Source organism: Gracilinanus agilis, chromosome 3 (assembly GCF_016433145.1).
Source record: "Gracilinanus agilis isolate LMUSP501 chromosome 3, AgileGrace, whole genome shotgun sequence".
Taxonomy (NCBI): domain Eukaryota; kingdom Metazoa; phylum Chordata; class Mammalia; order Didelphimorphia; family Didelphidae; genus Gracilinanus; species Gracilinanus agilis.
Genome location: NC_058132.1, coordinates 308,845,069 through 308,869,615, shown reverse-complemented (window position 1 = coordinate 308,869,615; position 24,547 = coordinate 308,845,069). Strand labels below are relative to the sequence as shown.

The following is a 24,547-nucleotide window of genomic DNA, read 5'->3' as shown; positions in this document are numbered from 1 at the left end:
GAAAGTGTGTAATAATGGAAACAGTGAGAAGCTGCAATAACTTTGAGGATCTAAGTCAGAGTTCCTGAACTTTTTTAAAAGAGAGCCTTTATTCTGAAATTATAAGATCACTTTTGAGCTGGGGCAGTAGTACTGATAATGAGAGCTGCAGCTGATTCCCTTTCTTTAGGATACAAAGAGCATGACACTAGCAACTCACTTGGTGTTATACCAAGTAAGGCTTTGGGATCTAGTGGTACGTAGTTGGTCATTCATAGTATAAACTATCTGGGGAAGGGTAAGACACCTTTTTACCTATTCATGATATAATGGGAACTATTGAGCTAGAGCAGATGATGTATGCGACAATAAATATGCTGTATGATAAGCTAAAATTGTAGTCCTACATTGTACTTTGGGAGATGGATAGCACTGAAGATTAATATTAAGAGGTCTGTACTAATGTAAACCTGAGGTCGTGTTTTACTTACTGATTTGGTGTTCCAGGTGGAGAGCGTGATGGTAAACTTTGTGTTTCTAATCTTTCATCAGACAATGAATTTCTACTCACTACTTCCCAATCCATCAATTTCCGTGCCAAAGGTTTACTTGGGGATCTGCAGAAATAATAGGAAATGGCTAAAATTATAAAATAGGACCTAACTATCTACCCAAATCTTAAATGAAATCATAGTATTTCTTTCAGGAGAATGAAACATTCTCCGGAAGTAATTACATGCAAGAAATGAATGTTTTCAGTATTTTTCAGTGTTCTCTGTCCTCATTGTGACATCTTATCATCCTCCTCCCCACCCCCCCAGCCCCAGTTCTTTCCCATACTGTCACTTTGCACTGGCTACATTCTCCTCTCTTCCTCATCCTGAACCTTGGTAAACCAATTCAACTCTACATTATCCTTTTCTCTAGAGTTCCCTGCCCTTTATCCTATTATTAGTCTTGCCTTAGTCTTCAGTTACTCTTTATCATCTTCTTCCTTCATTCCTATTCATGTGCAGATAAATGAAACTGAAGAAAATCATGAAACTATGTAAACTGAGTCCACTACAAATTTAGGTTAAATAATTATAACTTGGCCCTCATTGGGATAGGGTAATCCTTTTACACCTCCATTATTGACTCCTATTCCATTAACCAAAAAGGCTTTTCCAAATCTTTTTCATCTCTCCTTAAACCATCTCTGGCAGATTCTCCCATTACCTTCTCAGCTGAGAAACCTTTCTCATATTTTACTCAAAAATATTCTTTTAGGATCTTCTTTTCCCATCTGCTTCTCACACCAATCAGATGTCTTCTCCTACACTCTCCTTTTCCCCCCATCTCTATGAAGAAGTGGTCCTTCTACTTGCCAAGGCAAACTTCTACATGTGCAAATGACCTCCTTTCATCACTCCTTGCTTACTGGATATTTCCTTGCTGCCTCCAAAGACATCCAGGTTTCATCTATCCTCAAAAAATTTCACTTGATTTCTGCCATCCCAATTAGTGAGAAGGTTATCTACAATTGGTGCCTTCGCTTTCTTTTCTCTCACTTATTAATACTCTTTAGACTGCCTTCTGAACACATGCTAAACATTCAAGAGAAACAACTTTCTATAAAGTTATTAATGAACATTTAACAGCAAATCTAATGGCCTTTTTCTCAGTCTTCATCCTTCTTAACCTCTCTGCAGCCTTCAATACTGTCAAATCACCCACTTCTCTTGTAACAATGATCTGTCTTGACTCTCCTCCTAGCTTTTTTGGATCATCATCTATATCATGGTCTTCTGACTGCAGATGTTTCCCAAGGCTCAGTCTTAGACTGCCTTCTCTTCTTTCCATATACTATTTTGCCTGGTGATTTCATTTGTTCTTATAGATTTAATAATTGTTTCCAATATAGATGATGCTCAGATCTATTTATCCAGCCCCAACCTCCTCCTTGATTTCTAGTCTCACCTATCTAACATTTTAAAACTGGATGTTTTTTAGACATTTAAAAAATTGACATATTCAAAATTGAACTCATTTCCCTCCGAAATTCTTTCTCTCTTCCCTATTACAGTTGAGGGCACTACCATCTTTCCATTCACTAAGGCCATTCACTTAACTCATCACTCTCTCTCACACTTCTGTACCCATTCTTTTGCCAGATCCTGTCACTTCTACTTTCACAATATCTCATACATAGTGCCTTCTTTCCTTTAACACTTACCCTGGCCCAGACAACTCCAAGAGCCTGGTGGTTGGTCTCCGGATCATTTTTCCCCACTCCATATTTGACTCAGATGTCAAAGTGATCTTCCAAAAGTACGAGTCTAATCATGCCATTCCCCTATGCCATAAAAAACTGTGATTTCCTATTACTCCAGGATAAATCTAAAATCCTGTTTAGCTTTTATATTCCTTCATAACCAGGGTCTTTTCTCTCTTTCCAGTCTTTGTGTACATTATTTCCCTTCAAAAATTCTACAATCCTGTGAATATGATCTCCATACTGTTCCTGAAAGAAGAAGCATCACCTCCCTACTTACTATACTTTCACTGTTTGTCTCCCTGGAATTCTCTCTCTTCTAACTTCAAACTCCTGGCTCAACTAAAATTCTCCTTTCTTTTAATTTTTTTTTAGGCTTATCATATTGCACTTTTAAATATTTTTTTCCATGGTTACATGATTTATGTTGTCTCCCTCTCTTCTTCCCTCCCCTCTCCCGGAGTTGAAAAACAATTCCACTGGGCTATACATTTTTATCCCTCAAAACCCATTTCCATATTATTCATTTTTGTGATAGAATAATCTTTTAAAACCAAAACCCCAAATCATATATCCATATAAACAAGCGATAAATCATAAGTTTTCTTCCGCATTTCTACTCCAACAATTTGCTCTGGAGGGAAGATAGCATTCTTTCTCATAAATCCTTCAGAATTGTCCTGGATTATTGCATTGTTATTAGTAACAAAGAAGTAACAACAAAAAAATCTATTACATTTGATCATCCCACAATGTTACAGTTACTGTGTATAATATTCTGGTTCTGCTTATAAAATTTTACTTTCTATCAAAAGCTTTGCCATGTACCTCTTAAATATAAGATTTATTTTGACAATTCTGTGCCAACCTTTCAAATAATAGGTCATATCATGGAGCACTTTTTTTTTTTTAATATATATTTTTTTAAACCCTTGTACTTCGGTGTATTGTCTCATAGGTGGAAGATTGGTAAGGGTGGGCAATGGGGGTCAAGTGACTTGCCCAGGGTCACACAGCTGGGAAGTGGCTGAGGCCGGGTTTGAACCTAGGACCTCCTGTCTCTAGGCCTGACTCTCACTCCACTGAGCTACCCAGCTGCCCCACTGAGCTACCCAGCTGCCCTCATGGAGCACTCTTAATCTGGGTCTGTAAACTTGTGTTCTTAAAAATTATATTTTGATAATGTATATGTAATTATTTCCTTTGTAATTATATATTGAAAAAATTCTGAGAAGGGGACCATGTTCGTCAAATTGCCAAAGGAGTTCATGACATTCAACAAAAGGTTAAGAACTGCAGCTCTAGAGATTGGGAATCACTGTTCCGTGGCAGGAGTCAGCTCAGGTTATTCTCAGGCATTGACAAACAGTTCCTAAGTTATGGAAAGAGTTGAAATGGCAAATTTTATCATTGGCAATTTCCTATTTCTCCCATCAATGACCCTTTCTTTTCTCCGGACAAGCTTCTCCTCCTTTATTCCCTCTCCTTCCACCTCATTCATCCCAGATCTCATTTCTGTGCATTTCTTTTAAGTAAATTGGTAAATAAGGCATTAGCTAATGAGGTACAAGCCTTTCCAGGAGTTTATGCATTTGGCCGACCACACAGTCTCTCAGACCCAAAAGAGAGTATGTGTGTGTACTGGGGAGGAAACGTTTAGCAAATTTTCATTCTATCTTATCCTTTCAATTCCAGTTAAATAAAAGTTCCATAAGAATAAACCATCTCCCTTCCCCCAGCAAATGCCTATGCGCCCTTCAACCTAATTAACCTTACTCCTCTGAATGTCCCACCTTATATATGCTCATCCCTTCCACTGTGTTCAAAATTTTAAAATTTCCCTTAATTTGAATACTTCATCCCTTCATCTTCTGCAACTCGCAGAAACTTTCCCCCTAGAAAATATTTTCCAATACTGGCTGTACTTTCTTTCATACCTCAACTCTCTGGTCCCAAAGTGGGAGTCAAAATATTTTCTGTTCCCCAATCACACAGATTCTAAATTACGAACCTTTTCTCTTTTAAATTCACTCTATCACTGTAGATCCTTGTTACTGTCTCTTCAACCACAATATTCTTCCTCACAACTCTAAACTCCCAAATCCTTAATCTACTCAACTCCCATTAGTTACTTATACACTTCACTCAAGATACAAAATAGGACAGTCACACTCTTGATCTTAGTATCTCCTTAAGTATTTAATTTCCTTAAAAACTCCAAATTTCCTATATAAATTCTATAGCCTTTTATCCTTTCTGTCTCTACCCACACTTTATTCCTCCTAAACCTAAATATAGTCTTGATAAAACACCTCTATATGCACGATCAACTATATTCCATTCCATGTTCTCCAATAAATTACTTCTCTCAACTATCCTTTCACTATTCTTTAGTCTCTACACCTGCCTACAAAAACACCCATTTCTCTCACAATCCTTAAACTCTTAATTCAACCATTTCCAATAGCCATCATCTTTCTCCCCGCTCCCCCCCTCCCCATTATGGCTAAACTTCTTGAGAAAATCTTTTATACTTGGTCTCCATTTAAAATGCATAAAATCAATTCCTTATCTCAATCCAGACATTTAGTGATAAATTAAGGATCTACTAATTGAACTCCATAATATCATTCAATTTCTAGGCAGTAGTTAAAAGAATTAGCTTTTTTCTCCTTTGAAGGTTAAAAGATTCACCTGAAGGAAAACAAAACAAACTCACCTTATGTATACTAAGAGAATCAAGATTCCTTGTTGCTGTTACTATCTTAAACATAATATGAACTCTTTTGCATGAAAAGTAAATTTCAGGCATTTATTTTATTAACAGTTTTAACCTCAGGGACCCACCCTCTCAAGTTTGCTGTCTATATTTCCTGTTATGTGTGGAAATTTCAGAGAAAAAAATACCACATTGTATCTGTGACTTTGCAGTGTGGTAAGAACTATTTTCTGACCATGGCATTCTTTTTCTGCTGTACGGGTATATTCTTTTTCTCTTTCTTCAGACAACAAAATATACTGAACAAGGCTTGAAATATTTCTAGGAAGCTATAAAGCAAAAAACAAGTGAAGTAGAATATACTTGCCTAATTATTGTTGAAAATTACTCTTTATTTTACAGAAAATATTAAGCAGAAAATTCATTCTAGACTTTTGGAATATCAGTAGATAAATATATCAGTCAGATAAGGGTTCTACATCTTGTCAATACTTTAGTGAAATAAATTAATTTAGCAATAGTTAAAGCTATGGTGTATTCTTGCAGGTACAATCATTTCATTAGATTAAGTTATTTCATAGAAAGTTTACAAGAAGAGAAGTTAAGGACCAAGTGTCATTGTCTTAAATAATGGATCCTAATTAAGACAATTTGAGTCCTACATTGCAACAAAAAATCTATTTAAAAAGATTTCTAGCCTTTAGCTAATGGCCTACTATTTCAAGTGGGGCTCAAGGCAAATATATTATAGCACAATTAAATAACTAGGACAGTCCCCTAGAACTTACTCTAATGGATTTTGATCTGTACTGGTAGTACATTGAATTTGATTTATTTTGGTTATAAAAAATCTGCCAAGTTAAAGGTGAACTATTTTATTCAGTGACTACAAAACCAGCAATGCCCATTGAGGAAGTTCCAAATAAATAATAATTTTTAAAAATACTTGTACATTTATGATAACTTGTGATTTAAAATGACTTTACTTATAAGGAAATATATTCCAAGTATTTTGTAGACAATATCATTTGATGCATATGTTTTGAGACTCAAAGAATTTTCAAAAGCAAGTCATGACATGGTACATTTCTCCAATTTTGTCTTTTATACAATTCTGTTAATTAATATTTATTGAGTACCTACTATGTATGTACCTAGTATGCTAGGGAGGCACTTTAGAGTTTTTACAATGAAAAAAAAAATGTAATCTCTGTCTTTAGAAACTTTTAGTAAAGAGAAATGTGAAATGTCACACACATACAAATGATTATAATGCAAAACAGAATGTGCGAAGTGAATAATAAAAGTATAAATAGAATACAATGAGAGCTCAGAGGAGAGAAATTACTTCTGGTTGGGTGTATAGAAGACTTTATTTATACTGACATTTGAGTTAGGCAATGAAGAATGAGAACAATTTCTTTAAAAAGGATTTCACCTTTTTTAACGTGGCAATGAGAAGGGCATTCCAAATCTGAGAAGACATGAGTCCTAGAATTTTCCTAGTGATTAGGCTGACTTTTTTTTTAACCCTTACTTTCTCTGTTTTAGAATTAAAACTAAGTATCAGTTTCAAAGCAAAAGAGTGGTAAGGAAATGCAGTCTGAGTTTGAGTGACTTGCCCAGCCACATAGCTAGGAAGTATCTGAGGCCATATCTGAACCTAGGACCTGCCATTGCCAGGCCTGGTTCTCTAACCATTTAGCCACCTAGCTGTCTGGATCAGGCTGACCTATGATACTTCAGAAGTAGTGGAAGAGAACTGAATGTAGTAACTAATCAGATAGATTATTGCAGCATCAACAGCAATAGCATATGTAACAAAGATGCATAATCAAAGCTGAAAAGAAGAATACTACAAAGCCAATATATTGATTTAAAAATGACATCATTTTTATTGCTGTTACATAGGTAAAGTATACATTCTGTAAAATATATATGCAGTCCACTCTTCCACTACTCTTAAAAAAAGTGCCACAAGGCATCCTGCTACTACCTCCACATTATCTCATGCATATGGCTCTCTTCTCTCTCTACTAACCTGATTATTTCTCATCTCTACTTGGCAGGAGTCTAATTGGTCTTCCTGCTCCTCTCCTCTCTAATCCATCCTCCATACAGGTGTCAAAGTGATATTGCTAAAGGATAATTCTTACTATGCCACTCTCCAATTCAATAAACTCCAAAGGCTCCTTACTACATCTAGAATAAAATATTTTTTGTTTGACTTTTAAAATCCTTCAAAAGCAAGCCCTAAACTTACTTTAACCTTTTAATATATAACTCTTTTTTACATTCTTTGGTCCAGTCCACTTTACTACTTTTTCTCACATGTGACATTCCATCTAATATCCCTGTGCCTCTGCATAAATTGTCTCCAAGCCTGCAAAGTCCTTCTGTCCCCTCTTCTATTCCAGAGAATCCCTAGTTTCTTCAAAGCTCTACTTAAATGCCATCTCCTCTATATCTTTTAACACCTGTTGCCTCTCTGTCAGGTATCCTTTATTTCTTTATTTTTGTCATTTGGCTTCACTTTAAAAAAATTTATTTTAACCCTTTCCCATTACATGTAAAAACAGTTTCCAATATTTTCAGAAGAATTTTGAATCTCAAATTCTTTCACAATCAGATATAGATGTTACATGTACTATTATCATATAAAACATTTTCCCATATTAATCATTTTTTGGAAGAGAAAGAAGTAGACTAGTGAGAAAGCTATTTTGGTAGTCCAGTCAGAGGTAATGAGGGTTTGTACTATTAGGATAAAAAATGATAAAGGCTGCTATAATAATATAAATTAGTATTTTAATTAAAGCCATGCTGATAAAGTTATTAGACCACGCACTTGTAAGCATTCAAAACTTGCCGCCTAGCCATAATTGTCTCCTATCTCCTCCCAAGTCTGCTGGCCAAGAGGCCATTCCCCCCTAACCCAGGAGATTTAAAACTCTTCTCTGCGTGGAGACGTAGGCGTCCCCACGCCCAAAGAACTGGAAACGGAAACCTGTTGGACCACGGGAAATGTAGTTTGATAATTTCCACGTGTCCACAGAAAATATATATACTTATTACGGCATTTCCCAAATTTCACTTTTACAGTACAGAGGGTGTGGCTTTGTGAGTAGAGAGAAGGAGAAACAAGTTAAGATTGGATAACAGATTAAATACATGAGGATAAGTGAGAGAGAGGAAGCAGGAATGATACTAAAGAATGAGGCCATGCAAAATAGAACCTGCTAAAAATAGAATAATTTTTATGTATTTAAAAGAGCTAAGGTAACACTATTCTGGTCATCAAAATTGCCAATGGTATTTCAAATTTAACTTTTTAATAAATAATAAATGATTTGCTTTGCCCTCCCCCCCCAAAAGGAATGACACTAAAGTTAGGAGCTTGAATGACTGGAAAGATGATGATGCTCTGTACATTAATCAGAAAATTTGGAAGATGAGGGGGAAAAGTTTGATGTTAAAAAGCTGAGTTTCATTTTGGACCTGCTGAGTTAGGATGTCTACAGAATATCCAATTCAAGATGTCCAAGAGGCAGCTAATGATACAGGTGAGAGATTAGGTCTGAATATCTCTAACTAATCAACATCAATATCTGTCTTATGTCTATTTGTTGTTGCCCCCCCCCCAAAATGTTTCTTGGAGCCGGTATTGCATATTTGTTTTTGTATATACATGGAACCTGGCAAGCAGTTAATAAATACTTGCTGACTGATAAAAAGGTAATTTATTTATGTTAAAAGAACATATTTTAACAGAAGAAAAATGTAAGAAAAATCTTATTCTTTTATTTGTAAGCAGATAAAACATCAAACTATTTTAAAGTTCTATAAGGTCCATCCTCCACTGGGGGCTCATAACATCTATTTCAGTGGACTAGGGTACTGGTACTGGTTCAGTTACAAAAAAAAGCAATGGAAGTGCTCTTTAGTTTCAAAACGGGGGTGGGTGGGAAGGGGAGTTATTATAGTCAAATCTTTAATTTAGGTCAATAAAAATGAATTATGTAAAAAGAGTATACACTTCCTCTAAATACTCAGAAAAGTACAAAACTTTATGTGCAATAATCAATCTCCTATGACAAAATGCCTCTTATACTAAACCTCAGTTATGGGTTAAAAAAATTATTTCAATCTAAAACCTGTATCAACTATAGGAAGGCTAAAGTCCTTACTAATTTTTAATTCATAGACTTTACAATTATAGATTACAAATGATTTTAACAAGTATTACAGAAAGTTGAAGTATACATACCCTTAACAGAATTTAGAATTTAGGATAAATAACATTTAGTGTTTTGTGAGAAATAGGTTAGAATAGCAGAAACATATTTAGCAAACTGCTCAAAAAATCAGGCTCAGAGGCATCTAGGTGGCTCATTGGAAAGAGGGCCAAGGCTGGATATGGCAGGTCCTGGGTTCAAATCTGATCTCAGAGACTTCCTAGCCCTTCTTGCTCTTCTGCCTTGGAACTAATGCTTTAAAAAAAAAATCATAGGCTCAACTGAACTGTTTTGCTGACACAGGTTAATGTAGTGAGCTCATTTATGTTAGCATTTGGTAGTGTGTCTTTTGGAATTAATGTAAAGCCCTGGAAGACTACATCTCCCAGAGATCCCTGCTACAACTTCCCCTGAAGTTTGTTTTCTGCCCTTCCTCCCTCCCTCCCTCCCCTCTCCCCAGCTGGAGGCTGAACCCTGATCTCTCTCTTGGTGCCTTTTCCCCTTTCTTCCTACCTCCTAGTTTTCCCTAGACCTTTCCCTTTCAAATTAAAATAAAACCTAGCTATTCAAACCCTTGAGTTGCTCTCTGATCTTTTATTTGAGATCTGAGCCCCTGAAGGGCTCTGATCAATTCCCCCCTGCCTGGGCTGGGGACCTCCACCTTTGTTTCCCTTTCTTTCCCCTTCCTCTCTCCTTTCTCCCATCCATCCTATCCTCCTACCTTCCTCCCTTCACTCCCCCCTCACAGTAGCAAACCTAATTAGTCCACTGACATAAAGCCATAGTTCTATGCCATTTATGAATTAAACTGGGGCCAATCACCTTTAATTCACAATGAGAAATGTTATGGAGAAATGTAAGGTGACCTTGTGAATCTTTGGGTTAAAGGAAGAAATGAAGGTGATTGAGGTAGTAGGAGAGGAATGGAAGGGATGGCTAAGTTTAGGGAGGAATGAACAAGGTGGTATTTGGATGGTAAGGGTACCTGTGAGGTATTCAGGAGAGGCAGCTACCATAGACTAGACACTCAGGCTAGAGACAGAGGACACTGGGGGGAAATAGGCTGAACCCTTCCAGGCAGGAAAGGTACTTCTACAGACACAAGGAATAGGACCAGTCAGAAATGGTTTGAATCTGACTTGAGGGCTTTCTTGTCAGTTTCTCAAGTCCTCAAAGGAGGAGTCGCAAGATTCCTCCCTGTCAATAAAACTGAAGGGGTTTAGAAGGAAGTGTTGGGCAACTACTTCCTCCCAAGATGGATGCCTCCAGTTCCCTCAGGAAATAAAGAGAATAATTCCTTCCCTTACAACCCTTGCCTAATCCTTCAACACAATGATTCACCAGAGGGTTTGATTAGGTAACAAGAGGATTTATTAATGTTCAGGGTTAGTCAGAGGGAGAGAAGGGTTTGGGGTTTCTGATAGCTGCTAGGGAGAAACTCAAGATGGGGGAGGGTCATAGGAATGGGTTAGACTGAGAGAGAACCTGTTCTCTCAACCAGGAAAGATTTGGCTGCTTTTAAAGTAGAGGATATACTAAATCAATAAAGTAAGGGATAGTTTGATTCAAGGATGTCCTACTTGCCTATGGGGAAACTAAACCCACAAAGTCTATTCACTAAAACCCCAAAGCCACCCTTCCTCCCAGAGCCCACAGGAAAACAGGAAAGGTAACAGGGGAATAGTATGGAGAAGGTCAGGGAGAGGTTCAGAGAAAATTAGCTAAGTTCAAATTGTCCCGAGACAAGGCACAGGCCAAAAGCAAAGCCAAGAGCCAAAGGCAGAGCTCCAGTTGGTCCTTCCGCTCTTCTCAAGCCTCCAGAACCAACTGCCTTTTCTGTCAGGATTCTAAGGCTTAATTGTCAGAAGTTTTCAGTTAACTTTTGCAAGGGCAAAAGCCTTTATTGCATCTTTCCATTAAAGTAAGACTTTAAATACTTAGATTAATCACATTATGGAACAAATTACCATACCTAAATTTCCCAATTCAAGTTGCCTTGGCCTCCCACTTCTCTAAGTGTGAAATTTTCCCTCCTAGAATATAAGCTCCTTACGGGCAGGAGCTACCTTTCTGTTGGTCTCTCTGTCTCCGCCTCTCTCTTTGGCTTAGAACAGTGTTTGATACTGGGTAGATCTTTTTTTCATTTTCTTTTAAAGAAGACATGACATAATTTCTAAAAAGAAAATCTACTCCCCTTCTCCCTACTAAATGCCAACACAATGAATTATTTAGGTTTCTAACTTCCAATTTAATAAGTACTTATTGAGGGCTTGGAACATGCAGGCAAATAATAAAATTCTTTCTGCCTAGTGCATGAGAACAGAAAAATAAATTTTGCCAAACCATATAATATTAATTCTATAAATTCTGGAAAATATTTACCATACATGGTTATATCTAAGTCTAAAGTACTTTAAAATATCATTTTATTGTCACCATAATGAGCAAAAACAGTGCACTTCCAAGTCTATGGGAGTAAATCCCAGCTCTAAACAGTCCTACTCTCCCTTTTTTCCCTTATGACTGCTAGGTTACAGAGAAGTGCTTGACAAAGTCACTGAACCAAGGATTTGATTCACTACGAACATGAGATCTCATTTTAACTGATCCCCTCACTGCTTCTCAGAAATAGACCTATTAATCTCTTGTTGATTATACTAATATATACTAGGTTGGCAGCAAACTTAATTTGCTGCAGCAAGGCACAGAGGAGTGTGTTCTGCAGTCAGAAGACTTAAGTTTGATTTGAACCTCAGACAATTAATATCTAAGAGATGCCATGACCTCCAACTTCTAAATATAACCAAGCACCCCCTTTTTTTTTTTATAAAACCCTTACCTTCTGTCTTGGAGTCAATACTGTGTATTGGCTCCAAGGCAGAAGAGTGGTAAGGGCTAAGCAAGGAGGGGGGGGTCAAGTGACTTGCCCAGGGTCACACAAATGGGAAGTGTCTGAGGCCAGATTTGAAACTAGGACCTCCTGTCTCTAGGCCTGGCTCTCAATTCACTGAGCTACCCAGATGCCCCCTCCAAGCACACTTTTAACTGTAATATATAATACTACTTTTCTATCTTCACTTCTACCCTTTTCTCAGCAAATAATCACACCTCCCACTTTGCTAAGATGACAGTTATATCCTATTAAGCTCCTCTTCTACCAATAAACATAAGCTCTAATGTTTATCTTATTCTCTCTTTCCTCCTGAATGCAGAAGAGGTATTTACATTCCTTTCCATAGTTAATATATTCCATCTTATTTCTTTTCTTACTTCCACTGGCAAACTTATTAAATGTGTACTCTATATACTGTTTCTACTTCTTTTCTTCTTACTCTCCCCCAAATCCTAAAACATGGCTTCTGCTTCTTCTATTCTATTAAAAGGTCTCTGAAACATCACCAAATATTTAATGTTTCATCGTTCACATCATCTTCCAACTTCCAACTGGCTTCTCTGATTGACTTCATTTCTATTAATGGTGCAATTATTGTTCCATTTCTCCAGAATAATTACCTCAAAACCATCTTTGGAATCTCAAAATCATTTAAAAGTTAACAAATTCAAAAGAGAAATTATTATCTTTTCCTTAAAACCCACCTCTACTATAGCAGTCACAGCATCAGAATCCTTCCAGTCACCTAGGTTCATAACCTCAGTGTTAATCTCATCCGACATAAACTACCAAATCTTGTCTCTCTCTACAATATTTCTCAAATCTGTCCCCTTCTTTCCATTCACACAGCTAACACTACAGTTCAAGTTCTCAACAACCATGGAGTAGAATAATGACTACTGTGTCAGCTATGTGGTACAATGGAGAAAGCCCTAAAATCTGGGGTTAGGAAGATCTAAGTTCAAATCCAGTCTCAGAACCTACTGGTTGTGAGACATGGGCAAGTCATTTTAACCTCTGATTCACTTTCTGCTACTATAAAGTGGAGATAATAATAGCATCTACCCCACAGGATTGTGTGAAGATCAACTGTGATAATTTCTGCAGAAAGTACGAAACACACAGTAGGCTCTCAAGAAATGCTTGTTCTCTCCCTTTCCCTTGCCTATAGGATCTTCCTACCTTAAGCCTTTTCCCAATCCAAACAATCATCCAAACAGCTCCCAAATAAACAGCCAAGGATTCCCAATTACCTCTAGGATAAACTGTAAGTTGCTATTTGACTCAAATTTATTTAAAACCTAGATCCTTCCTACCTTTCTAGTCTTCTTATATATTACTTTCCTTCATGAACTTTATAATAGAGCCATGCTGGTCTATCTAATATTCCTTGCACATGATTCTTCCTGTTTCATCACTATCTTTGCAATGACCTTTTAGATTGTGAGCTCTGAGGGCAGGGTCTACCTTTTGCTGCCTTTCTTGATATTCTTAGTATAGTGATCAGCACTTAGTAGGTGCTTCATAAATGCTTACTGTCGGTATCTTATATCTGAAGTGCAATCTCTTCTAATATTTGGCTCTTGGAAACCCTCATTTCTTTCAAGAACCAGCTCAAGTGCCACTTTCTACATGAAGTCTTTTCTCTCTTCTGACTGCTGGTGCTGTCCCTCCCAAAATGATCTTGTATACATTTTAAATATATTTTACATTTGGGCTTTTATACATATATAAATATATAAATATAAACACACACACACACACACACACACACACACACACACACACACACACACACACACACACACACGTACATTATCCTCCCTGTTAGAATGTAAACTCCTTGAGTGCTTGGGGACTATTTCCATTTTTCTTTGCATATTTAAGACTTATCACAGTATCCAAAACACATCAGGCATTTAGTAAATTCTTGTTGATAGTCTGAACTGTGATTTCTTTGTCCTTCAATTCAATAACTATGCCTTCTTAGATTATTCCTTCATAGTCTTTTTTTATTTGTCCTTTTACTTTTCAATACCATGGTGAACAGCACATCAACTTATATTTTGAATGCTGCAACAGACTTACTCCTTTATCTAAACATTTTTGGTTTGTACTTTAATACCTATAAGATGAATACAAGTGTCCATTTTATAGAGAGCTATAAAGTTTATATACAATGTATGTTTTATTTCTTGCCCCATACTTTTGCAAATATTATTTCTTTCACTTTAACAGTTTCTTCCCTTCTGTTAGTTAGTTGAAATCTGTCACATTCGTAAGTCACAGGCTCAAATTCTACACCTCTTCTCTCCTCCATGATTAACCAGCCTAATTCTTTTTGGACATTTAAAACAATTATTACATTATAATTATTTTCACAATCACATACTATCTCCATAAATGTCTTGTAGTTTTCTCTAAATGATTGGTTACTTAATTTCTCATGTATTTTTTAACAGATATCCCAGTTTTTCAATTACATTTTTAGTTCTTTGAAGGCAGGGGATACTTCTTTAAATCTCCCACAATGCTTTTGGAATAATATATTTTTAATAAATATTTGCAAATTTATAGATTTCTAGAATAGCCAAAAGAAATTATGTTTCTATAAGTAAAACTTTCAATATCTTACCTTGCAAATACCCTGTCTTTATTTGCTTTTTCTTTGCCATATTGTACAGACTGGACTTCTGTTCTCCCACTAAAAGAAACAAATTTATACAATAATGAAAAAAAGACACCAACTATGCACAATACTATTCTGCTGAAAATCCTGCCACTTCGAAAATCTATTTTTCTTTTTTTTTTTAACCAAACAGTAGATTTCATACAAAAATATGATAAAAAGAATGTCACATACTAAACATAAAGATATAAATATAGCTAAAACAAATAGTTCTAATGTAAGATGTTCAGTGACAAGGACTGAAGGAATCATAAATAGTAGCTGGCTAGAAAAAATTACAGCAGTATCTTTAGTTGCAATTTCCTCCATAATTTTCATTTTTATTTCACATATGAACAAAGCCATTGGTTTGTTGTACTGGTATTGGGTTGTTGGATATATTAATGTTATTCTTTTAAAGCAATAATTCAATAGACAGAAACCAGTGGGAGAGAATTAAAGATGAAAATTTTATATAAACATGTCTTCACATTAAGCAAATTAAATCTGGCATTTCATTTTAAAGCAATAATGGATTCAATCTATATGTTATCTTAAAATCTGTAAGTAAGGAACTCTTGAGGTTCCCCCCTTAAATTTTAGGATAATATATGGCAGTGATGGTGAACCTATGGTACAAGTGCCAAAGATGACACGCAGAGCACTCTCTGTGGGCACTCAGTTCATTACTAGAAAGGCAGAGGGACTCGGGCAGAGGTGCTCCCCTCCTCCTCTCCATCATACCTAATGACATTTTTTTACATCCTCCCACCCCTCTGCCCAGCAGCCCAATGGGAGCACACAGGGGATAAGGTAGGCAACTCACAGGCTGCAGAGGTGGAGGGGAGTAGAGTGCTTGAGCTACTCCCCTCCCCCTTTCTATACTTGCTGAGGACATTCCTTATTTCACCCCACCCCTCCATCCAGCAGCCCAATTGGAGTGCTTTCTCCCTCCCACGTGGGATAAGGGGGAGGGCATATTCAGCATGTGTATAGGGAGGGGCAGGCATGGCATTGGTCTAGGGGGTGGGGTGGTGTCAGGACCCAGCACTCCATCTCTAAAAGTTTTGACATCACTGATATATGGCAATATATTATCTGCACCTGAACTGTAAACAGCAAAGCAGCAAGACTCTTTGAAGATCCTGACATTATTAAGTAAAGTAACCTAAAATAGTTGGCTGGCACAAAAAATATGCCATTTTCTATTTTTTATTTACCTGTACAATCTGGTACCAAGGTTCTTCCTTAACTCGGGAAAAAAACGACAGAAAAAATACCATAAATATATCCAACAACCAAATATTATATTATCTCTTTGTTTATCCATATGAGAAAGAAAAGCAAAAGCTGCAAAGTTTTCTGTTCATGTTTAAAAAAAAACACACAAAAAGCAACTTTTCCTTTGGATTCTGAGCCTCTTATACCATGGAGGCAGCTAAAGTTGTTTTACTTTTGGAATAATTTGTTATGGAGAGGTTTGAAAAGTTGTAGAAATCAGGTACTACAGGAAATTTTCTAACTAAGATTACTGTTATATCTAATAACTTCAAATTAATGTTTTACTTGATGCTGATACTTTACATTATTCTAGGTGGCTAGATTATCTCTAGATGAACAGATAAAACTAAGAAAGAGTTCAAAGCAGGGACCAAAACAGAATTTACTTTTGTACTTATTGAGAAAGGTTCTAGTCTATGTCTGTTGGCATATCATGCTTGCTTTTGGTTTTAAAGATATTTAATAATATAGAAAGCTATATACTTTGTAGGGTTGTTAGCATATATGTGGGTGGTTCTTTGTCAAAGGCTTTCCCTATCTCTACTGAGATATCACTATGTGGTTTTAGATATGCTGATTTGTAACATGATTAGTTATGCTGATTTCCTAATGTTGGACTATCCTTGCATTCCTTCTTTAAATCCAGTTTGGGCATAATGGTTTTTTAATATGAATTTTAGTAGTTCATTTTATAAGATTCTATTTAAAAATTTAAAATCAATATTAATTGGTTCTCCTGTGCTTTAGTCTTCTCTGGCTTAGGTATGAGATCTGTAAAAGGTAACAGGACTCTCACAAAAAGAATGTGGTATGTTGTTTCCTTAATTTTTCAGAATAAATTCGAAGTACAGAAATGAATTCTTCTGTAAAAGTTTGACAAAATTCCCCAATAAATACATTAGGACCAGGAGGCTTGTTGAGAGTGAATTATTTAAGACCTGCATTAGGTCGTCTTCTCTTAGACTGGGTACTTTATATATATATATATATATATATANCCAGATTTGAACCTAGGACCTCCCATCTCTAGGGTCTGGCTCTCAATCCACTGAGCTACCCGGCTGCCCCCTATTTCTTCCCTTTTTAACATGTCTTAAAAAATTTTTTTTTAGTTCCAACCTCCCTTCACCCCTGCTTCCCCTATCCACCTTCCTTGAGAAGGCAAGTAATTTGATATAGAATTATATAAGTGAAGTAATACTAAGCATATTTCCATATTAGTCATGTTGCAAAAAAAAAGACAAAATAAAATAGTAAAAATAAAAATATTAAAGTATGCTCTCATTTGCGTTCAGATTCCAACAGTTCTTTCTCTGAAGGCAGATAGCATTTTTCATCATGAGTCCTTTTGAATTGTCTTAGATCACTATATACTTGAGAATAGCTATCATAGTTGATCTCTGCACACTATTGCTATTACTGTTTCTAAAGTTGTTCTGGTTCTGCTCACTTCACTTTATTGTCAGTTCCTGTAATTTTTCTAGGATTTTCTGAAAGCACTTTGGCTTGTCATTTCTTATAACTTTATAGCATTCCATCATAACCATATATAACAATTTGTTCATACATTCCCCAAGTGATGGACATCCATTCAATTTCCAATTCTTTACCACCACAAAAAGAGTTGCTATAAATATTTTGTATACATAAGTCCTTTTTCTTTGTTATTATAATAATTTTCCCCCTATCTCTTTGGGAAAAAGATCTAGCAGTGGTATTACTGGGTCAAAGGATATGTATAGTTTCAAATTGTTCTCCAGAATGGATGATCAACTTACAACTCCACTAACAAAGCATTAGTGTCTCACTTTTCCTACATCTCCCTAACACCCGTCATTTTCGTTTTCTGTCACATCAGCCAACCTGACAAGTGTTTAGGTAGGTGGTACCTCAGAGCTGTTTTAATTTTTATTTCTCTAATTGATTTATTTTATATGACTCCAACCAGCTTTGAACTCTTCTTTCTGAAAACTATTTGTTCATATCCTTTGAACATTTATTATCTGAGGAATGACTTATTTTTGGTTCAGTTCTCTATCTATTTGAGACATGAGGCCTTTATCAAAGAAACTTGCTATTAAAAATTTCCCCCAGTTTCCTGCTTTCCTTCTAATCTTGGCTGCATTGGTTTTTCTTGTGCAAAAAATTTTAATTTAATGTAATTAAAATTATCCATTTTATGTCTTGAAATGCCCTCTATCCCTTGTTTGGTCATAAATTCTTCCCTTATCCATAGAGCTTACAGGTAAATTATGACATATTTCCCTAATTTGCCTATGGTACCTATCATGCTCCATGTCTAAATCTTAACCATTTTGACCTAATCTTGATATGTGGTGTGAGCCTAGTTTCTGCCAAACTATTTGCCAATTTTCCCAACAGTTTTTTTTTTTTTAAACCCTTGTACTTTGGTGTATTGTCTCATAGGTGGAAGATTGGTAAGGGTGGGCAATGGGGGTCAAGTGACTTGCCCAGGGTCACACAGCTGGGAAGTGGCTGAGGCCGGGTTTGAACCTAGGACCTCCTGTCTCTAGGCCTGACTCTCACTCCACTGAGCTACCCAGCTGCCCCATTTCCCAACAGTTTTGTTAAATATTGAGTTCTTGTCCCAAAAGTTTAGATCTTTGCATTTATCAAACACTAGATTGTTCTGGTCATCTATCACTGTATATTATATACCTAAACTATTCCACTGATTCATGATTCTATATAGATGATTTTTTTATTTGATCTAATGATTATTAATTTGTAATTTGGTTTAAGATCTGGTGTGGCTAAACTATTTTCTTTCCCATTTTTTCATTGGTTCTTTTGATATTCTTGACATTGTTCTTATATGAGAGGATTCATTTCTAATATTTTGACATATTCCTGGTTTTTTTATTTGAGGTTCAGATCTGTCCCTCAAACTTTCTTACTCATTCCTTCGTTCCTGGGAAATTCAAAAAATGTTCCACCCTAGAGTTTCTCCCATAGTTAGGGTGAGAGATAGAAAAAGTAAGATTATGAGTTCAATCTTACTTGATAAATAAAAATTGCCCTAGGCCAGGTGTGTCTGCTAGCAGCAGAACAGAGTCCTTAAATCTCCTTTGGAGGAAATGGAAAATGTCATGTATAACCAGATAAGACTTGATCACAGGGAGCAGGGATGTGATTTTCTACCATTACTCAAGGGAATGGAGAGGGATGTCTAGAGGAAGGCTGAATAATTAGCTTCCAAAATTGCATTTAGTGATAAACACAGCAGAATTTCAGGGTCTTTGATCATTGAGAGTTCATTCATTAATTGATTCATTGGTTATTACCAGTCAGATCAATAAATTAGTTTTCTTACCCAGAAGCCAGTTTCTCAGAATTTTTAATCATCACAGATGAATTTTGTTATTTTTTCTAGCCCAATAAATCCGTTTTTAATAATTTGATTAGTATGGCATTGAATAAGTATATTAATTTAGATAAAATTGTCATTTTTACTATATTGGCTTAGTTTACCCAAGAACAATTAATATTTTTCCAGCTGTTTAGATCTGACTTTATTTGTGTGAAAAGTGTTTTGTAATTGTGTTCATATAGTTCAGTGGTTCCCAAACTTTTTTTGGTCTACTGCCCCCTTTCCAGAAAAAATATTACTTATGTTGTGTGCAGATGCAAAGCATGGAATCCCTGCAAAGGTACAGGGATCCCTCACCCAAAGTTCTCCAGGGGACTGCACACAACACTTAGCCCCCTGGAAATAAATTTTTTAAAAATTTTAATAGTAACTAATAGGAAAGATAAATGCACCTGTGGCCATCACTGCTCCCCTAGATTGCTGCAGCACCCACCAGGGGGTGGTAGTGCCCACTTTGGGAATCACTAAATAGTTCCTGGATTTATCTTGGCAGGTAGACTGCTGCATATTTTATATTTATATTATCTTAATAATATTTATATTTTAAATGGAATTTCTCTTTCTAACTCTTGTTGCTAGATTTTGCTGGTAATACATAGAAATGCTGATGATTCATATAGGTCTATTTTATATCTTTCAACTTTAGAAAGGTTAATTATTTCATCAAAAATTTTAGTTGATTCTCTAGGATCCTATAAGTATACCATCATATCATCTACAAAGAGTGAGCTTTATTTTTTCATTACCTATTCTAATTTCTTTTTCTTTTATTATTGCTATCTAGCCTTTCTAGTACAATACAGAAACAATTATAATGGACATTCTTGCTTTTTCATATTTTTCAATATTTTACAAAGAAATATTGAGATGTTTGAAATCTATAACCAAAATTCACATAAGTAAAATTATATTTTCATATGTTTAACATTTTAAACTCATGACCTAGTACCAGAAATATTTTATGGCACCATAAACTAGAATATGACTTTGAAAAATGTATTAATATCAAAGCTTTAATCATGAAAGTAATAGTACTTACCAGTAACGGAACTTTGAACCCAAAGTAAAATAATGTGCAAAAAAATTCTTCTGAGGTGGCAGTGGTCTATCCAAACGGAAAAATGTGTGATGTTCTACACATGCTTTCCATAAATTCTTACATGCTCTATAATTTACCATATTGAATCCCAGTAATGTTTCTCTAGATTCATGCTGTAGAGAATGACACCCCCCAAAAAAGAAAAAACAGAAAGCAACTTGACAAAATGTAATAAACATTATCTATAATTAACATAAAATTTAAAATGATTTTTATTCTTTATTAATTTTTATATTATTATTGTTTACCAATTATATTTAATACATTTCCATAGGTTTCCTTCACCATTAAAAAAATTTTTTTTCTTCCTTCAGTCTTGATTCTAAGGCTGATCAATTCAACCAGATATTAGGTACTACTGAAACCACTGCCCTGTTGTTCTAGACAATTAGACTATATTCAACCTTCAACCCTCAATTACTCCTACCATAACCCTTTTCTGTTTCTGCTCCTCAAAGAACAGCTGCTTTTACCTGCTAATTTCAATAGAGGTGTATTACACAACTCTTTTATTCTCTTCTGAATAGCCAACACCTCCACACATATGTGAAGCCAAATGTGGGAAAGATAGTTAGCAGATAAGGATATTAGGGTAGTTGGTTTTGAATTGTTTTTTAAAGGATAAGCAGAAATTTAAGAGGTGACTGACATAAAGGTGATGGAGTCGAGATCAAAACCAAACATTTTTGGATATTTACTTTTTGCACTATAACAATATTGAAGATATGAACAATTTATACTCAAGCCATCTGATCAAAACAATGATGAACTCAAAGATGAAGAATGTTACCCACTTCCTGACAAAGATGCTAGAATAAATATACAAAATAAGACAGAGATGAGATTGGATGTGGCCAGTGTAGAATTTTTTTAAATTGATTATGCATATTTAAGGATTTATCTTTTAGTTTTTTCCAGTGGATGAAGAAATGTAAATGGAGGGGGCGGAGTTAGATAACTTAAAAAAAATTAAGTTGCATTTTTTGGAGGGGTTTTCCACACTACTTTTCTCAGCATCCTTGACAATATATGCAACATTGTGCTCTTGCAGGCCTTTGGCCCATTTCTCTACCAAAAAGAGAAAAGTATTTTTTCATCATTTATTCTCAAAGCCCCAAATTGGTCAATGTGACTAATTTAGTTACTATTCATATTCCTGATTGTTCATATTAGTAAGCCTTATTGTCTTTGCTTTACCTGTTTTCTCCACTCACTTCTTTTATTTTCCCCATATAAATAACAAGCATTTACTAAACACTACATTCCAGGTGCTGTGCTATACTGCCAGGGATACAAAGAAAAGCATAACAGTCATTGTTCTCTAAAAGTTCATAATCTAACTGGAGATAATTTAGCAAAACAAAACCTACATGGAATAAACTGGAGATGATCAACAGAAAGAAGGCATGAGCATTAAGTGGAATCAGGAAAGGTTTCTTAAGTTGGAATTTTAGTTAAGACTTGAAGGAAGTCAGGGAAGTCATGAGGAGGAGTTGAAGAGGGACAGCATTCCAGGCATGGGGAATAGCCAGTGAAAATGCCCAGAGTTGGAAGGAATGTTTCTCTGAGGTAGGGCAAGAAGACCAGAGTCACTGGACCAAAGGGTACTTTACTTGCGAGAAGGGTTAGAATAAGATATTTTTTAAGAGTCAGTAAGGGAGCCAGCCAAGTTGTGAAGGACACTGAATAACAGGACTTTATATTTGATCCTGGAGATGACAGGGACTTCCTGATAGGTCAGTGGGAAAGACTGGCACTTTTAGAAGTTCACTGATATCTAAATGGCTGATTGAAAGGTATAGTGAAAGACCTGAAGAAAGCAGAAAAACCAGAACACTACTGTAATATTCTAGAAATGAACTGATGTAAGGCTACACTATGGTGATGACAATGTCAAAGGCAAGAAAGGAGTGTATATGGAGGATGTTGTGCAAGTAGAACTGACATGATTTGGTGACAAATGGATATGGTTACTGAGAGAGTAGGTAAGGATGACATCTAGTTTGTGAGTCTTGGTGAGGATGGTGATGCCATCCACAATAAAAGGAGAAGAAGGGAAGACTGAAGTAAAAAATAATGGGTTCAGTTTGGAATATAGTGAATTTAAAAGGTCAATAAGATATCTAGTCAAAATGTCTTTATAGACAGTAGGAGATTTGAGATTTGAGATCAGAATGGTTGTTAAGGCTAAATGAAAAAGTCTCAGCATTATCAGCCTAGAGGCTGTAATTGAATCCATAAAAACCAGTTGCCAAATGAAAAAATATACAAGGAGAAAGGAAGAGGATCCAAAACAAAACCTTGAGGGAACATACACAGTCAGTGGGCCTGACTTGGATGATAATCCAAAAAAGGAGATCGAGGAGGAGGAACGGTTAGACAAAAGGAGACTTGGGAGAGAGTAACATCATAAAAACCTAGAGAGAAGAGAGAATATCAACAAAAGGGAAGATCCAAAGTGTCAAAGGCTGCAGAGAAGTCAAAAAGGACAAAGACTGAGAAATGGTAATTAAATTTGAAACTAAGAGAACAGAGGTAACTTTGTAGAGTGTGTAACTGCTGAATAATGAGGTAAAAAGGCAGACTTCAGAATATTAGGAAAAGATGGAGAAGAATAGAAGTAGAGACATCAATTACAGACAGATTTCCTGAGAAGTTTAACCATGAAAGGGAGGAGAACCATAAGATGTTAACTACTTGGAGGCAGCTAGATGACTCGGGATTGAAAGCCAGGACTAGAGATGGGAGGTCCTTGGTTCAAATCTTGCCTCAGGCACTTTCTAGCTGTGACCCTGGGCAAGTACCTTAACCTCAATTGCCTAGCCCTTACTAATTGGCCTTGGGACCAATACACAATATTGAATCTAAAATGAAAAGTAAGGATTAAAGAAAAGACATTAAGTACTGGGGTGGCTGAATCAATCAAGGGATTTTTGAGAATAAGGGAGAACTGAATGTATTTGAAGGCAACATGTAAATAGCCAGTAGCCAGAAAGATTAACTGAAGATTAGTAAGGATGGTATGATAAGAGGGAGAAAACTACTGGAAAAGTACTCATCTAATTTTTGCTCAACTGACTTCTGCAGTCCAAGACTTCTCCAGGAGGCCAAATGAATTCTCCAACAATGAAATACCATTTTCTAAAAGTTGATGTAGAGGCAAAATCTGTCAAGAATTTTGTAGGAGAAATTCTGCCTTTCAAAGTAAGGTTAAACAGCTAACATTCCTTTGTAGTATAGGATCCCATGATTCTACAATAAAATTTTTTGTCCTATCCTTAGATTTTTTTAATTGAGTAAAGTCTATAATATGTAAAAACTGGGAAAGAAATAAGTAAATTGCCCAGTAAATGGAACCAGATTATCTCTTCCTAGCTATTTCCATATTATAATATCTGTATTCTAAACCATTTTCCGTATTCTCCTCCTAATAGAATCTTGCCTTATACTCTAGGATGCTGGGCTTTGATAGGTGAGGTTTTTGCCTCATCTTGACTGGAACTGAGCCTCCATGCCACTTCTTGGACATTTCAAAACCATGTAACTTCTCCTCCTCCCCCAGGGTCTTCTCCACTAAAATGTAAACTGTTTGCTTGCTTTTTTTGGTATTACAAGTTTAATAGAGTATTTGGCATACAGTAAGTGCTTAATAAATGCTGTATCATTCTTATTTTTTGAATGTGCTTTAGAGCACAAGCAGGGTTTGAATTATCCTGTGGTAAGTTTTTTTGGTCTAATATATTTAATTATAAAGCCTTGACCTGATGTTAGTTTGCATAGATTTTTAAGAAATGAAAATTAAGTGGTTTTTGGCTATTATGTTTCATAAAGCAATGATGATCTTTATTTTTTGTTATCTTTACCAAGTATCAAATGGAGTTTCCTAAAGCTGGTAGCATTTCATATATATTTGATGAATTTTAAATAGATGTTGGCAAAATATAGGAAAAGAATATCAATTTGCATTTATTTGTATGATACTTTAAGGGTTGCAAAAATACTTCAAATACACTATCAATTTAGATCTT

General features: G+C 35.7%; 1 protein-coding gene across 1 annotated transcript in view; it reads right to left on the bottom strand.

Moving 5' to 3' along the window:
* The window catches only part of PTPN4 (protein tyrosine phosphatase non-receptor type 4), a 244,163-nt gene that overhangs the window by 54,312 nt on the left and 165,304 nt on the right, over positions 1-24,547 (bottom strand). The window contains exons 12-14 of the mRNA XM_044669925.1: positions 20,460-20,632; positions 14,716-14,784; positions 471-596 (exon numbers count right to left, since the gene is read on the bottom strand). Coding sequence (XP_044525860.1) covers positions 471-596; positions 14,716-14,784; positions 20,460-20,632 — 368 coding nt within the window. The remainder of the gene's footprint in view (positions 1-470; positions 597-14,715; positions 14,785-20,459; positions 20,633-24,547) is intronic.